A 17,511-nucleotide genomic window follows, 5' to 3' on the forward strand; every position below is an offset into this window, starting at 1 on the left:
TTGTTGTTTCTCAAGTAGGCCTACAAATGGACGATTTTGTTGGTAGAAAAACGGCTTAGCCTATATAGCACACTTTCGATCCCTAAAAGAATTGTAGCACGCTTTCTAGCGAGGGTACGGACGCTCAAACATGATTCAAAGAAAATCCAACGATCGGAGACGCTCAAACAGGGATTCAAAGAAAATCCAATGACCGGAGATGTTCACAACTTCATATTCAGAATAATGAAAAAGAATGGTCCTTAAACATGGCCTTTTGTTGTTTCTCAAGTAGGCCTACAAATGGATGATTTTGTTGCTACAAAAACGGACAACCTATGTAGCACATTTTCGATCCCCAAAAATATTGTAGCACGCTTTCTAACGAGGGTACGAACGCTCAAACAGGATTTGAAGAAAATCCAACGACCGGAGACGCTCAAACAGGGATTCAAAAAAAATCCAACGATCGGAGACGCTCACAACTTGATATTCAGAATAATGAAAAAGAATCGTCCTTAAACGTGGCCTTTTGTTGTTTCTCAAGTAGGCCTATAAATGGACGATTTTGTTGCTAGAAAAACGGCCAACCTATGTAGCACACTTTCGACCCCCAAAAAAATTGTAGCACGCTTTTTTTTTACATGTAGTAGCATGTTTTCTAGTGAGGGTACGAACGCTCAAATAAGATTCGAAGAAAATCCAACGATCGGAGACGCTCAAACAGGGATTCAAAGAAAATCCAACGACCGGAGACGCTCACAACTTCATATTCAAAATAATGAAAAAAAGTCATTCTTAAACGTGGCCTTTTGTTGTTTCTCAAATATGCCTATAAATGAAGGACGCGGATTTTTGGGACATGCGCTGCCGAAATTTAGCCCGTCCGTTCGCGCGTTGCGATCGCTACTTAATATAGCTCATTGGCCAATACTTGATTTGTTTATTATCAGCTTGGAGAATACGTCTCGTTATACAACACGCGTGGGCCAAGTCTCATTTAGTTTCTGTACTGGATCAGTCATAACTGTTGTGGACATGGGATAGCAATGCATAAGCACCGGCCTTGTTCATGGCATGCCCTGTAGCTCTTCTTCCAGTGGAGAGCAGAAGAACAAGAGTAGATGACCTCGGCAGAAACATTGATACACACGTTAGCATATTGACGAAGGACTTGATTATGTGTTTTACTTTCTTGGGTGTACGCACGAATGCGCTGATGTATATCAAACTTGTTCGTCCGCTTGCATTGCAGACTTCTTTTGCAGAAACATGGCATGCCCTGTAGCTCTTCTTCATGATTGGAGTTTACTATGAAGAATGGAGTTAAGTGATTTTTCAGTGATGATACATGTAAGGATTTCAGTTGTAAATCAGTAGTCCGAAACAAGTGGTGAAACTAAAATACATCATTTTCCAAATCGATCAATGTTGGGTGGAGCGAGCTGGTGTGATTATAGACAGGGTGCATGCTTTCAATGTGATTATGGACAGGGAGTAATATACTAATATGGTAAATGTGATAGCTCAGAGAGCCTTGGTCGTGGGGTATAGACGCTGGCCGCTCCATCCATGTTGGTGTGTTTGCGTTTAAGAGCTTGTTCCTTTGATGGGGCTTGCTCTCATAAAAAGTCCAGCGAACTTTTAAATGCTACTGAGCTCCATCCATGTTGGTGTGTTTGCGTTTAAGAGCTTGTTCCTTTGATGGGGCTTGCTCTCATAAAAAGTCCAGCGAACTTTTAAATGCTACTGAGCTCCATCCATGTCGGTGTATTTGCGTTTAAGAGCTTGTTCCTTGGATGGGGCTTGCTCTCATAAAAAGTCCAGCAAGGATGGGGCTTGCTCTCATAAAAAGTCCAGCAAACTTTTAAATGCTACTGAGCTAATTAGAGCGAGTCACAGCCGATGTCAGGTCATCTACTGCGCATGTCAGGTGCGAAAATACGCGGCAATACAAAATGATCTAATACAAAATGATCTTAGGAGGCTTAAAATCATTATACATCTCACATGTATTCAAGTTGCACGAATCACGCGAGGACATGTGGTGTGGATACCAGCCCGCGTGGCCGCATGCCCATTCGCGATTATTCCTACAAATGGACGATTTTGTTGCTAGAAAAACGACCTAGCCTATGTAGCACACTTTCGACCCCTAAAAAAATGGGTATCGTTTCCCACGCGCGCTGGCCGAACCGACACGCCGGTCGCCCCCTCGCACGCGTGGATCCATGCAACATTTTTTTCATCCGCGTGCTTCAATGGTCAGTGGATGTAATATTTTTTGGCTAAATATGTTGCAACCAGCGTCATATTTGCTGCAAGCGTTTTTTACTATTTTTTGTCTCAGTAAAAAAACTGCATATACGTTTGGTTGCAACTCCAGTTCGTCGAATTTTTTGTTACAATCGATGTTTTTTACTTTTGCTACAACCGTGTTAACTTTTCCTACAACCGACATCATGCTTTGCTGCAACCGTTCAATAAAAAGTTGCATACACGTCACGTAAATATTTGCTACAACCGGCAATTGATTTTTGCTACCACGCACCATCAGCTTTGTTTTTTTGCTGCGATCACGTAGATATTTTTTTTGCTACAAAATTTATTATTTGTTGCAACCGTTGAAAAATTGTTGCATCGCATCGAAATTTTGCTGCATAGGAGTAAAAATATTGCATGCGGATCCAACGGTGCGGACGACGCGAGGTTGATGGATCCTGCGGCTCGCGCGCGGCCGGCCGAAAGTTTAGGCCGGCCCGCCGGTGCAGATCAGTCCCCTAAAAAAATTGTAGCTCGCTTTCTAGCGAGGGTACGACCGGAGACGCCTACAACTTCATATTCAGAATAATGAAAAAGAATTTTCTAGACAAGCTGCAGGAGCAGTACCGTATACTGGTCCGCTTTCTTAAGCCGATTTTAGAAAGCCGACACAACTTAATCGGGCTTCTTGTGGTTTTTTTTAGGGGAAATAGTACCGCATTTTTATTTAATTCGCGCATGGAATGTCATCCGAAAAAACGCTTAAAAGGAAATCTGGCGGAACACCCACCCAAACCTGTGACCTATTGTCACCTACAGCAAATTTTGCAAACTTGTGCGCAGCACCATTCCCTGATCGATGAACCCATGTTACCTTGGCCTCCAACCTTGACCTTAACAACTCCTTTATCTCCTGTACCCAGTGACCCAGCGGAGATAAATTGTTGGAGGATTGATTGATCTGCCGTACCACCTCCTTGCTATCAAGCTCAACGTGCACACGCTCATAGTTCTTGTCCACCGCCACATGAAGAGCACTTTTACAGGCCAATATTTCCACCGCCTCCGGGTCAGATATGTTTGGAAAAGATTGGCACATGCCCATTAGGAACCCCCCATTGTGGTCACGAAACACCGCCCCACCACCTCCTTTTGTACCTTGCTTAGAAACTGCGCCATCGGAGTTGATCTTAACCCATTCATTAGCAGGGGGCTCCCACTTCTGAACAGGTTTTGGCTCCCTTGTAGACGCCTTTGTTTCATGACAAGTTTTCCAGTCCGTTAACTGAATCTTTATTGAAGCAACAATCTCAGCAGGTTTCACAATCGACCTCCCATCTCTGGCATTGTTGCGAGCCAACCATAGGCCATACACAGCTTGAATCATCAAAGCCCTCTCATCATCTGAAGCCGCATCAAACCAGCCCAGCAACCAGGCAGACATAGAGCGCGCGGAATCAAGATGCTGAGAAGGGGCAGCAACAGGCACCCCCAGGTCGGATTGAAGCACTTGTCAAAGCTGAACTGAATGCGGGCATGTCCAAAACCGATGCTTCAGAGACTCCTCCCGCCCGCAGGCCGTGCAAAAGACTCCAGGTTTTATTCTGTTAGAGTAAAACGAGATTGAATGAAAGTGAATGAACGATTAGTCTTTATTGATGATAGCAATAGGGTATTTATACCCGGGCGGAAGTACACATGTTGCTTGGGAGTCAAGTAACTTGAAGTTACTTAAGGGCCAAGTTATTACATAGTTTCCTTGAGAGTCAAGGAAGTGCATGGTTGCTTGAGGTCTAAGTAACCTATCTAAGAATTAACTTAATCCTAATCAGCTTAATTAATAAGCAACTAATCTATTCTTAACACTCCCCCTTGTACAATGCCTCTTCTTGAGTATATGCATCATCTTCATAAATTCTTTGAATATTCTTGAAAGTCTCCTCCAAAAACCCTGTGGGAAAAATATGAGGAGAATTGTGCAAACATGTTGCTAAAACTCCTTTAAACCCAGTGGGAAAATAATAAGGAGAAAATGATGCAACATATAATGATTATTGCCTCTTGATAACTCATATGAGAAAAACCTTTGAAGAAGGAGAAAACTCATTGGTGAGTTTAGAGAACAATTGATATGTCTTGAGTACTTCCTTTAAAAAACCCAATAGGAAAAATAGAAAGTATGACATATGATCTTTGATAAGATATTGCCTCATTAAAAACCATTATGAGAAACTTTTGAGAGAAAAACTCATAAGGGAAAAGAGTGCATTTGACATGCCATTGAAAACTCCTTTAAAACCCAGTGGGAAAATATAAGGAGAAAATGATATGGCATATACAAACACTTGTGTTTATATTGTCTCGTTAAAAACCTTTTATGAGAAACCATTAGGGAAAAACTCATCAAGGGAAAAATAGTACAATATATGCAATCTGATGATTGTTAATAGGTTATAGTTTGGGAGATTACTCCCCCTGAACTTTGCAAATGTGGAGGATGTCTCATACCAATTTCATTGACATGAACATAAGATTGTGTATAATCTGTTGGATTTTCACAAGATTTTGTTTGCAAATTATTTCCTCACTTTTCTATAATCCATGAGGATAAGTAGTTTCCGAGCAATGTGATTTATGATATTGCTCTTCATATAACCTGTAGGTATTGAGTAACACAAGTGGAAGTATCTTGATAAATCAAGTTATGTGATTCTGATAATTCTCAACCACATGATTTTGAGTGTGGTTAATCATTCTGCCAAGCCATGCATATTTTGCAATGCTTTTAGATAAAGCAATTATGTCAGAATGATAAGTGGGAATAACCATTAAAGTCCATTTAGATGACTTCCATGTGAAGGCTATTCCAGCAAATTCAGTCATTGATATGGCGTCGTTGGGATCAAAATAAAGAGCCAATATCATTACATCATATCATGGTCATATCTTCTATTTCCTGATGGAAATATTCAAGATTTACTGTAATCTTCAGATATAAGATGATAGTACTTATATCAACCACATACCTTTTGTTTGAGGTTGCACTCCGAATAAAGATAGCAAATATAGTGTCAGTCCTAACGTAGTTTGCAAGTATACAAGTGCTTTGACATTAGTGAAATATAGAACTTTAGGTCCTAGTATCACTTCATTATCACCCCTAGGTATGAATGAATTTGTACCTTATCAAAAGTAGTATGACCATGCATGTCTTTTGTTGTTATGATATATCCACACTAAACTTCTCGTATATGTTTTGGATATATGTAGACTGATACGTATTCTTGACAGAATGCTCAAGTTGTAAACTTCAGCTAAATTTGGTTGAATCCAAATTTTCCGTCTTGAGATGATTTTATGTATGTTTAGGTCTTGTAGAGACATTGATGATGAAACCATCGATATACACTCAGGTGATATAAGGAATTCAAATTTGGTATTCCTTTGTTAACACATAAACAATCATCATTGAGTAATCCTTCGGAAGAAGAAAATCATTTAGTCGGTAGTACCATATGATTTTCGACTATTTTGAGCCATAGAGTGACTTACGAAATTTTACACAAATATGTTGCGATTTATTTTGGATTTGGTATTGTAAGCCCATCAGGGACTTCGTTATAAATTTCCAAAACGAGTAACTCATATGAGTATGTAGTTACTGCATCCATTAACTGCATGCATAATATTATTTGTACTGCCAATGATATTTGTTATCGAAACTTAATTCCACTCATACCAAGAGGGTATGTTACATCACAATTTGATGTCGGGTCTCTGCGTGAACCCTTTTACTACAAGCCTTGCTTTCTCACCACCTCATTGACTTTGTCTATGAATGAGAAGTTTTTAGTATTCCATACGGAAGACACTTATGAGGAGTAGGTATTACTGTGGTAAATACCACTCTTTGCTGAGCGAGTGCTATTCTTCATTACTTGCTTCCTTTTATGTGAACCAATATGAATGCAAGAGGCACTCTACCATGGATTTTGGTTCAGGGCCCAAAAGGTTTTAGCAATTTTCAGAAGAAATATATGTCGACAAATGTAGACTTATGTTATATGATTCTGGATGAATCGGTGAAATTTGTGGAAATGTATTTATTCCTTTTTACTCCTTGTGATTTCCTACAACAATGGAGTCAAGGTGTTTCGATGTCCCGGCACCAAAACATTTGTGCACATCTATGTCGGGCTTTGGATGATGAGCATCCAGTGAGGTGTCTTTCAACTTGATGTTGAATTACATTTACTGGTTAAGGATTTGATTTCCTCTATTTCCGCGGAGGCATATGCGAGATTATATCTCGTGTAGTCAGATTTCTCCCCCTATTGCTCTCATTTGAGGAGAAGAGTGGTTTATCAGGTACCTCCACTCTTTCTGACACTTTACTGCAGTAATATAATTGAGTACACCTTTGTCATCAGTAAATGTATGTGGCAGATTTGCAACGTATTGCAAATATGTGATTCTAAACTTCTTGTTTAGATTCTTTGAGTACGTGGATATAAGGACTGAATGTGAATAACATTTCTAATTTATTTCTTGGCATTTTTTGTGGTACTAATCTCCCCCTAATGCCAGAAATGTCCTTATTGCTGATGCAATCAGCATACGGGCTATGAATAATTTTGATTGACGGATAAATTTTTATTCCTCACATAGATCCCTATTTTTTTGTGAGAGCCCATTGATGTATGTTGGAGTGGTGATATTGGTATGTAACTGTATTATCGCAGATAGGAAATACTTTGTTGATTTCCACGTAATTACTACAAGGGGAAAGTAGTATGATATGCAGTTGGTATGATTTAGATCATACTTACGGTGTGTAAGGTCGTAGTTGTCCAGCAAGAGGCTGATAAATTTACAATTCTTTAAAATTGGTCATGCAATAAATTTCACTATCTTTGATAAGATATTGAATTACACATTTATGGATATATACATAAGGTACCATTGCTAATGAAATGGGTTCAACAACATTGTCCATTTGAATGGGTATATCCGTTGTCCAGGATAATTGGCTCTTACTTTGATAAGTTGAGCGATTAATTTGGTAAGGTCATTCATGGTTGTGTGTGACAAGGGACACACTTGAAATCATTTTGTAAATGTTTCCATGAGTGCCATGAAGTATCTATATAAGACAACATAATGATTGAGTAATCCACATATCTTCTGAATGTGTTCAAGGAAGAATGAGTGGCTCATTTAGAATTGTAAGGTGAGAGTGCCTTAAATTAATTTCCCCTATCACACATGTAGTGCACATAAAAATCTGATGATTGAGAAATTTTGCAACTTGTTAAGTTGTGACCAATAGAATTGCCAATATTTTTTTCTAATCAACCCAAAACAGGATTGTAAGGCTTAAAGCCAAGTATTTTGTAAGATTTAGAAAATTATTTTCTACGCAAAAAAACTGAGTATGAATTGATTCACACATTCAAAAATTATCAAATATAATGTCCAAGAAATAGGATAATGGACATGGCACTACATGTAGTAGTACAAGTATAGGCAAACAATATTTTGGGAATAATCAGGATATTACATGAGGTATCCCATATTATTGAAAAATGAATTACGCAAACATATCATAGGTGCAAACGAATTGCTCATTCTTTTCTTGCACTATGTTTGTGGTTCTCCTTCTGATGAAGATTCGAGAACATCATTTACCAGAATAGTTTCTGGTCGTGTGTTTGCAAATTTTCAAATATCCTAATGAACTTATTTGCCTTTTAATAAATTTGCAGTGTGGTTTGACCATATGTTTGAGGGTTTGGTAATCATATGTACGATATTTATGTAACCACACATTTGACAAACTTGAGAGTTGTCTTTGTGATCATTTGGAAATGATCAATTCCCAATTAAAAGGTAATTCTGTCATTGGTTGTCTTTAGCCTCCACTTTACTTTGAATTCCTCATGGTTCTATTTTGTGATCACTCACTTGCTACTTAATACTAGCAAATATTTGAAATAATGGTATGGCACCCGTTGGGTGAATATTATGATTTTAAGAAATAAATGTTTCTTTACCATGAAAATGGTAATGCCATCATAAGAGGATGTAAAGTGTATTATGGGCTTTTCAATTGGATTCAAATATGAAAATTATCTGATCACAAAATCTCAACTTAAACTTGATTTTATAACTACCAAATTGTAAGTTGCAATAGGCTTGAGGCCTTGAAAAATTATTGGGTGATCATTCCAAATGTGCTCATGGCATCATGTTTCTTTTAAGGAAAATATTCAAGGTGAATAAATATTCATCCATTATTTTCTTAGTTTGATAACTAAGTGAAGTTGGTGATTTATCAAATGCATATGCCCATATTAGCTATTAAGATAATAGCCACGACACATTTTCCCAAGGTGGAGTTATAGTGGCAACAATGCCACATGTGGATATAATGAGTGATGTCATGAATCATCTTAAAATAAATACTCCCAGCAAATCATGCATTTGGTGTATTTGGAAATGTCAGCCATGTGTTACTTGAAAATGCTAATGCATTTATTTAATTTACTACTATGAGTAAGTGGCATCTATGAATAAATGATTTGTTTGAGAACAATCATGGCAAAGGTGATCCTTGGTGAACCTATGGATATCCTTCAATACAACACATGCGATGAAATTATTGCTAATGTTTTGGATGTCATTCTTGAGGAAGTGTGTGACTTTAGAGTCATTGCCAAAACGTATAGACTTTGCATGCTTAACATTGGTTAGTCACTATGATAGTATCATCACAATGTCATGTTGACATTGCAGAAGTCCTTGGGAACACTTGCTATAAATTATAGTATCCATGTTGATGGACGGACGACACTATAATTAGAAATAGTGACATAGGCTTGGGTGCCATGTATTTTACCAATGTAATAGAAGGTAATCACAAGTAAATGCAAATATTTACGTAGTTCCCTATGACGCATTCAAGCAAAATGAGGCTTGATTGGTTGATATTATCACAAAAATACCATTTCGGCATATAGCAAGTGTGCAAAACAATATTTACTATGAGAGTAAAATAATTTAGTAAACAACGACAATAAATGCTTCGGAGGAGCAAATTCTAGTATGGCTGATGCCATATAGCCATATGTGTTGACCTCAATTTATATAAGATAACACTTTGAAGATAATCACCAATATGGTGTAGATCTCGGTGTAATAGAAAACATAGTCTGACTTTTGTCAATAGATGTTCATAATTCTATTACCTTATGTTATGCTATATTTAAGAAAATCACTTTGAAGATAATCATATGTCAGAATGACATGATGTAGACCTTGCAGTAATAGTGGATAGTTTGTAAATTTTTACAGTAGATGCCAATATTGCCTTATAATATCTAGAGGTAGTCACATCTAATATTAATATTTGGAAGAGCACTTTGAAGGTAGTCATCTTGTAAACACAGACAAGATGTAGACCTCATAGTAGTGATGAATAATCTGCGAATTGTGCAGTAGATGTCATCAATACCTTGTGATTCACAAATAAAATTTTTGGGCTATGTACACATTAATATTTGGAAGAGCACGTTGAAGATAGTCATCTTGCCAAAAATGGCAAAACGTAGATCTTATAGTAGTGATGGATAATCTGCAAAAATATGCAGTAGATGCCATCAAATACCTTGTAATTCACAAATAAACTTGGATGCCATCATATTAAGTATGAGAATACGCGATCCTTGTTTTGAATTACAATAAGATTTGCAAAAATTAAAATTAATTGCAAAAATAGTCGTTCTCCTAAAACGCAAAGTAGTGTCTTAAATACCGAAGGAACAAATGCACGCAAAGTATTCTTTTGCATTTAGTATTACTGTGGTAATACATATGGATGCAAACCTTAATAATTTACATATTTATGTAATATATGAAAACCAGAGGGCTTCAAATGCAGCCAAACATATTTCTATAATTTCATTCACAGAAAGTATAACAATTAATCTGCAAAGTATTCTAAGCCTGATGGCTCAAAGGGGATATGTAAGGGATTGTCTTTCTTTGCGTGGATAAGAATCAAACTGATTCGTTTGGGTCGTCACCGGGGAGGATGCTGCCTCGTGGATGGCGCGAGGGCTCCGCGGTCAAGCGTGAGCGAGAGGTCAGATCGTCGTGTTGGACGACAGTCGCGTCTGAGGACGCACCCCCGGGACTCGTGTCTTGTCCGTTGGAGCCGGCTAATGGCCATGATGGGGCTTCGCGTCGGAGGATAGTGACGGGGCCGAGGGTCGCCGTGCGCTCCGGGATGGTGGCCGCCGTTTCATCGACGCCGGTGTTGCCTCCCGTTGTCGGGGTGTCTCGCATGGATCGAGTCCTCGCCACGCCGGACGTCATATTTTACAAGTAGAAGAAATGCCTCCGTGATGTGGATGAAGTGCAATCGCCCTCTTCACGGAAGTGGCCGCTAGTGTCACGCAGCCATGCTTGCCGTCGGCCTCTTTATGGATGATTTGATGAAGCAATTCGTGAAGAGGGCAATAAGCATTGATCGTGGATGCCAACGCACGTGTTTTTTTCGTCTTCCTTGTTCGATGATTTTTCCTGCTTCTGTTTGACTAGCGATCGATCCATTTCGTCATCGCTATGCGCGCATGATGGAAGAAGTGATAAACAAAACACAACTACTATTGTCACTAGATAGTGATTGATCACAATAAGACAAAATCAGAAATAAAAAGAAAAACCGGCAATCCCTAATCCAGTTTCCTCTTTTACGCATGCATGCATGCATGCCCATGGATTCTTGCCGTGGATGGGCAGCAGCGACATAAAAAAAATTTGTGCGAAAGCCTTGTGCGCTGGATGGAGTCCTCATTGCGAGTGTAGATGCGTGTGCCGCCCTGACTGATGTTGCCATCAGCGTCAAGACTTGATGCGGTAGTCCGCCATGCCGGAGAACGTAGAACATCGGCAACGCTGGGAATTACAACGGTTCTTTTATCTTGGCCTAATCGCTTGGATAATGGTGGATGCATGCTGATCGATTTCTCCTGTACATGTGCATGCAAACTGGAGATCCAATGGATTTTTCATACATGTGCATGCGAATCAGAGATCCAATGGATTTTTCTGTTCAGTGGGTTCCCAAATCGTGGTTAGCAGCAAGTGCCCGCTGCCGCTGCATGCTTCTTCCCATGGATGCCGCTTGCGATGGAGACCGGCGCCATGGACAGTTGTTGTGCGTCGTCGGGTGTGACAATCTGGCGTTGTTGCCTGCATGCGGCCTCTGTCGTTCTTCATTGTAGCCTATCTCTCTAGCGGAGAGCAAAGTGCATGATAACGTGTTAGAGTAAAACGAGATTGAATGAAAGTGAATGAACGATTAGTCTTTATTGATGATAGCAATAGGGTATTTATACCCGGACGGAAGTACACATGTTGCTTAAGAGTCAAGTAACTTGAAGTTACTTAAGGGCCAAGTTATTACATAGTTTCTTTAAGAGTCAAAGAAGTGCATGGTTGCTTGAGGTCTAAGTAACCTATCTAAGAATTAACTTAATTCTAATCAGCTTAATTAATAAGCAACTAATCTATTCTTAACATATTCTACGTCGATGGAGCTCCACCCCAACAGCAAGACCGTTTTTGACCAAGCGCCACATGTGTATTTTGGCCTTAGGAGGGGCACTCGTTTCCCAAAGAGCCATATATCGGGCTTTTTGTGGTGGGCTGTAGAGTTTCCCTATGGCTCGCAGACACACAGCCCACCGTACACGAGTCCAAAAAAAAAGAATTCTAAAAGCGTCATGCCTGTGGTCCCTCTGAGTTTTGCAGATCATACAAGCCATCATCAATCAAATATAATCAAATACAGGTATATATCATTTTTATTGTCTCGTATCAAATGATTAAAAAAATCAAATCGGCTGCCTAGGTTTCTAATAAGAATAGTAACGTATTGCTCAAGATGTAGAAACAAAGTAAGTACAGCGAAAACGAGAGCAGCAGTACACCAGAACAGGTACAAATACAACAACATTAGCAGCAACGATATCAACCAAACAACCGTATCAGCAGCTCCACGACGCGAAGATTTTCTCCGGTCCAGCAAAGGGAAGTCGCTCGCTCATGGCAGGTCCTCCTTCATGCCGCGGGCGAACTCCTGCGAGTGCTCCTTGGTGACGCAGCTGGCGAGCATCCTGGTGCCGTCCAGCGGCAGCGGCGCCTTGAGGATGACGACGGAGGCGATGAAGTCGTTGTTGACGAGCGGTCCGGCGAACATGGGCGGGCCGAAGCCGTAGTCCACGTCGGAGAACCCCAGCTTGCTCCAGTCGGAGACGTAGATGGACTCGTAGTCGAAGGTCATCTGGAAGGGGTCCTGCCGCGTCTCCTCCTTGGCGAACTGGAAGAACTCCACCGCCATCCGCTGCTTGGCCTCCCGGATCATGTCGATCACCTCCATCACCGACGACTCCAGCACCTTCTTGCTCGTCCCGGACATCTTCACGGGGAAGATGGAGTTGCCGTAGTACCCGGCGTCCAGCTTCAGCAGGTGGCGCACGCTGGCGAAGAAGCACAGCTTCACCGTGGCGTCCGGCTCCAGGTTCAGCGCCCGGGTACGGCACTGCCACAGCTTGGCCGTCAGCACGTCGAAGCCGGAGCAGAACTTGCCGCTGTGCGCCTTGTACTGCGTCTTGAGCCCGTCGATGTAGCCCGTGGGGAAGTCGAGCACGATGTAGTCCAGCGCCAGCACCGGGAGCTCCGGGAGAGGGCCCGGCTTGATGCTCGGGTTGGGGAACTTCTCCCTGTCCCACACCGGCTTCACCGTCGGCTCCGGGAGCCCCCGGGCCATGTCGCCGACCGCCTTGATGAACTGCGCCGCGCCCATGCCGTCCGCCGACGCGTGGTTGAACCGGAGGCCCATCACGAACCCGCCGCATGTGAATTTCGTGATCTGGAACCATGTGATACAAGTTACAAATGTCAGCACTGGATCTGCTCTAGTACCAAACTGTTGTCAAAAAAAGCTTTTAAGTGAACCATTCCCCCGTTTCATACTCCTATTTGTTTAACTAACATCCGGTGGATGCTCCCATGATTTCCGTGGGCTGTCCTCATGCTTTTAAAATGAACTGACAATCATGGGCACTTTGTGCCGAACCATGCATGCCACGGCGCGGGCAACAGGGATGCACGAACGAAACACCAAAAGAAAGCTTGGCGAGCTGTCTCCATGCTCGACGAAGATCGATCCTCTCCATTCCACCAGCACCTGTCGGTGGGCAACAACAGCAAAAGCAGGGGAATGGATGGGCTCTCCAACGAAAACCCTTGGCTTCGAAGCGAACACATAAGTACATACATTCAGACACACACCACCTAATCTTATCTGGCAAGGACGGCACCTGCAGGCATAACCTGGCAGTACATCTCCGGCTGTCACCGCATAACAATAACAATAATTAAGCTGCAAGCCTGAAACCAGCCCCGATTATTTAAGACAAGAAGATGAAGCGAGATCGCCATCATCCCTAGGGTCAAAGCTCAGTACGCCCGGTGGTCAAAATTCGGCAGCTCCGGTCTCTCGTCCCATGGCGATCACTTTCATCACCGGAATGATGGACGGAATCCTCCGGTGCGTGGCGTACGTACCTACTGCGCACGCGAGTGCGGTTCTACCGAACCACCCGTAACCCGCTGGACACCACCACCGTACCATCTTCCCCACCCATAAAAGTCGCGATTGGTCGCACGTACCGTCGCAGGCAGCGGCGGCATTACGCATACACAACCCGCAACAGAACAAAATTGCAGTGACGCAGTGGCGACACCTCGCCTGAAACGCCAGGAGAACGCCTGGATTTCACGAGCTCGCCCCGCCGGCGGCCGCCATTCCTATCGGTTCCTGGCAGCACCGGCGACGGGACCATTCAGCCTACTTCCAATGGCGTCACAGTGAAGAAGCACGTCAAGCACGAAAGTGGAAACCATGCCGTTGCTAATCACGGCAGTACGGTTCACACTGCGCAGACACGCATCACGAGCTCTCTGCTTCATCACTCGGGGTAACTCCGGCCACGTCTAACTCCGGGTAGCCGTTAACCGCTCCAGGCGACGTCGTAATCGCTTTTTACGAAGACCGGTGACGGGCTGACGCCGGCGGGGCCCACGTGACAGCCTCCTCGACCGACACCGTCAACAAATCGTCTCCACCCGTCACTACCCACCCATGACGCGTCGAAGGGGAAAAATGGGAGAAGCTTCCCACCACGACGCCATCCATCCATCCATCCATCCATCAGCTGGCTGGCCGGCCATCTTCTGACCTGTCGGCTGTCGCCCCTGCTCCCCAGATCTACCCCCGCGCGCACGGATCTACCTCTCTCTACTCTCCCCGGATCGATGCGCCGGCGACTGATTTAGCTTAAGAATCACGGTGGCCGGCCGGCCGGCCGCCGGTAGCGTCACTGATGTGGAGCATGTATATGTACCTGCATCATCATGATGGTGTTGTGGGGCTCGACGGCCCAGAGATCGGCGGCGGGGTAGGGGACGAGGTCCTCCTTGGGGAGCAGCAGGGGGCGCTCCAGGAACCGGACGTCCTCCAGGCTGCACTCGGCGACGGCCTCCGCGAAGTAGACGCCGTCGGCGGTGCAGCGGATGGCGGGGCACCCCTTCTCCGGCTGCTCCACGATGCGCCCCGCCAGCGGGTAGAAGAAGGCCAGCGCCTTGCCCAGCGCCTCGCGGATCACGCCGGGGGCCGCGTCGGCGCCGGACCGGAAGATGTGCATCGACTCCACCAGGCCGCGGTGGGTCGGGTACCGGTCCACCCACGCCAGCGGCAGCGTGTGGTCGGGCGTCTCCGACGCCGGCTTCACCGCGCCCTCCGAGATCCGCGTCACCTTGAAGCTCGACGACGCCATGGCCGCTTCTTTGAGGCGTGTGTTTGCGATTGTGCGCGTGGGAGTCTTGGGACGAGGCTCTGGAGCTTTGAGCTTGAGCTGGTTCCTTAAATGGAAGTTTGGTCTTTGGTGGCTCGCTCGGCAGTCGGCAGTGGGTCGATGGTGTGTGGGGCCCGCCGCGGGAGGTGGGTGTGGGGTCGTGCGTTGGACTATTTTGCGGTGTGCCGTGGCTGCTTTCAACGGCGGAGATCGGCTGTCGGACGGGGTATTTCACGTACGGGTTTTCATAGCCGTTCAAACGCACATGCATGGCGGCCGTCCATACTTGGTTACTACAGTGGCATTTTTTCTGTTGCGACGTTTGTACTGCTGTGTTGCCCGCCGTGGTTCCATGTGCATCTTTGGCGTCAACATCTTTTTCGCCGCAACCTAGTCGTCGCAGGCAGGGTATATGCTCACACTAGCGTGGATGTAGGGATGTAGGAGCATCTACTCTCGCCTGGCCATCAAAACCAGCCTCTCCAGTGCGTGCACACGTGTTGGGGCGCGTGTGAAAATACTCCACCAGTTGTAACAGGTGAGTATTTAATTCACACTAGCATAAATGTCCACGAGTTGTAACGAGAAAGAAAATTACGACAACGACAAAGAGGTGCATGCCAAGATTTAGAAAAAAAAACAAAACATATACAGCTGGACATCAAATGACCCTTCATATGTCTGCGGACACATCCGGTCAATGGTTGGACAGGAGAGAAGAAAAAAAAGGACTCAACGAGACCCTTCATATCATGTCTATATGTTCCGGACTGCTCGCGAACCCGCATATTCATCTCAAAAATGGGAGGATATGAGTGCTCGCCGACGCGACCGGTCAGTCCGTCACATAGGAAGTGTCCTCATCCCGGACCATCCTTTTCTTTTCTTCATTCATTCTTTTCTTTCTTTTTCTTCCTCTGTGGCAATCACGTGTAAGTGATCAAAAATATAAGAAAAAAAATAAAGAGTGTGACTGTGTGGACGGACAAACAAGGGACACGACCGATCACTTATCCGGTGCGCCGAGGGCGTTTAGTGGTCATATTTGCAATGTCCGTCATACATGCTCTTATTCAGCAAAAGAATCCTCAACACTGAGATTAGGTCAGTACATACATTACTTTACCAATTACATAGTCCACGTTGTGTGCTTCGATTCGATTGTATGTGCATCTTGTCCATAGCGTGTGTACGTACCATCTAGGACTTGTATAGGCTAGCCCATATGGTTTTATACAAAAGCTAACTTCTTTGCATGTTCGAACCTATGTCGAATCTACAGCTGCTCCCGTCTTGGCTCTTTTTTTTGCCACGTTCTTTTTGTCCATAGCGTAGTATGACTCATCTTGTCTTGGCCTTCTTTTTACAATGTTATTTTATGATTTAATTGGAGCCCACCAGCATAAGTGAACGTTCTTTCTTTTTCCTTCTAAATTGATGCTCCCTTCGTTCAGAATTATTTATCGCATAAATAAATATAAATTAATGTATCAAGAAATTAAAATACATTTAGACATTCATTATTATGATAAATATTTTGAATGCAGGAAATAGAATCTAGTGTAAAAAATTGGGATGGTACTACTTGATTGGCTGCCGGATCCATCTTGTGACATGGTTGTATGGTAGTAGTTTAGTTGGCTGGACTCTTTGGTTTGATAGTGCATGCAACCTGCCACATTCACGTTTATACACGGCGCGCCGGTCGAGCTGCGTTCGGTCGATCTGGACGGATCGCGCGCGTCCCCTCCCCCCGCGCAGGTCGCCGTCGCCCCCTCCCCCCGCGCAGGCGTCGCCGTCGTGTGCTCCCCCCCCCCCCCCCCCCCCGCGCGCGCAGGTCGCCGTCGCCCCTCCCCCCGCGCAGGCGCCGTCGTCGTGTGCTTTCCCTCTGCGCAAGTCGCCGTCACCCCTCCCCGCGTGCAGGCACCGCCGTCGCGTGCTTCTCCTCTGTGCATGCCGCCGTCGCCCCCTCCCCCGCAGGCACCGCCGCACGCCCTCGTACCCTTCGCTGGCGCTGCTGCAAAACCACCAACGCCGGTGCTCGGGCCGAGCCACAGGGGAGATGACATGGCTGCCTCCTGCCATGGATTGATGTGTGTGTATGCATTTATTAAAAAAAGCTACAAGCGGTGTGCAAAAAGCTTCAAACGACATAAAAAAAGCTTCAACCGTTGATAAAAGAAGTTACAACCACGTCCATGAGAGTTGCAACCAAACTTCGCCGGAGTTTTGTAGGCGGAGTTGCAACCATGATGAAAAAATATTGCAACCATTATACAAATTTGATACATCAGTCATTCTTTTTTATTGCAACCGTATTGTATTTTTGCTACAAGCATTGACATGG

The 17,511-nt window shown here is 44.0% G+C and overlaps 1 protein-coding gene across 1 annotated transcript; it reads right to left on the reverse strand.

The window, feature by feature from the left end:
* Positions 1-12,073: 12,073 nt before the first annotated feature.
* On the reverse strand, positions 12,074-15,235 carry LOC123442926 (acyl transferase 9). The gene is made up of 2 exons (XM_045119112.1): positions 14,715-15,235; positions 12,074-13,177 (listed from the first exon to the last, which is right to left on the reverse strand). Exons 1-2 carry the CDS (start codon positions 15,144-15,146, stop codon positions 12,350-12,352), a joined length of 1,260 nt encoding a protein of 419 aa, XP_044975047.1. The 5' UTR covers positions 15,147-15,235; the 3' UTR covers positions 12,074-12,349.
* Positions 15,236-17,511: the final 2,276 nt, after the last annotated feature.

The sequence above is a fragment of the Hordeum vulgare genome, chromosome 3H (genome assembly GCF_904849725.1).
Source record: "Hordeum vulgare subsp. vulgare chromosome 3H, MorexV3_pseudomolecules_assembly, whole genome shotgun sequence".
Lineage (NCBI taxonomy): Eukaryota > Viridiplantae > Streptophyta > Magnoliopsida > Poales > Poaceae > Hordeum > Hordeum vulgare.

Bases quoted from the DNA above. Each gene is read 5' to 3' on its own strand.
- LOC123442926 (XM_045119112.1), bottom strand. From the start codon at position 15,146: ATGGCGTCGTCGAGCTTCAAGGTGACGCGGATCTCGGAGGGCGCGGTG. The intron at 13,178-14,714 runs GTACATATACAT...ACATGGTTCCAG, and splicing joins ACACCATCATGATGATGCAG to ATCACGAAATTCACATGCGG.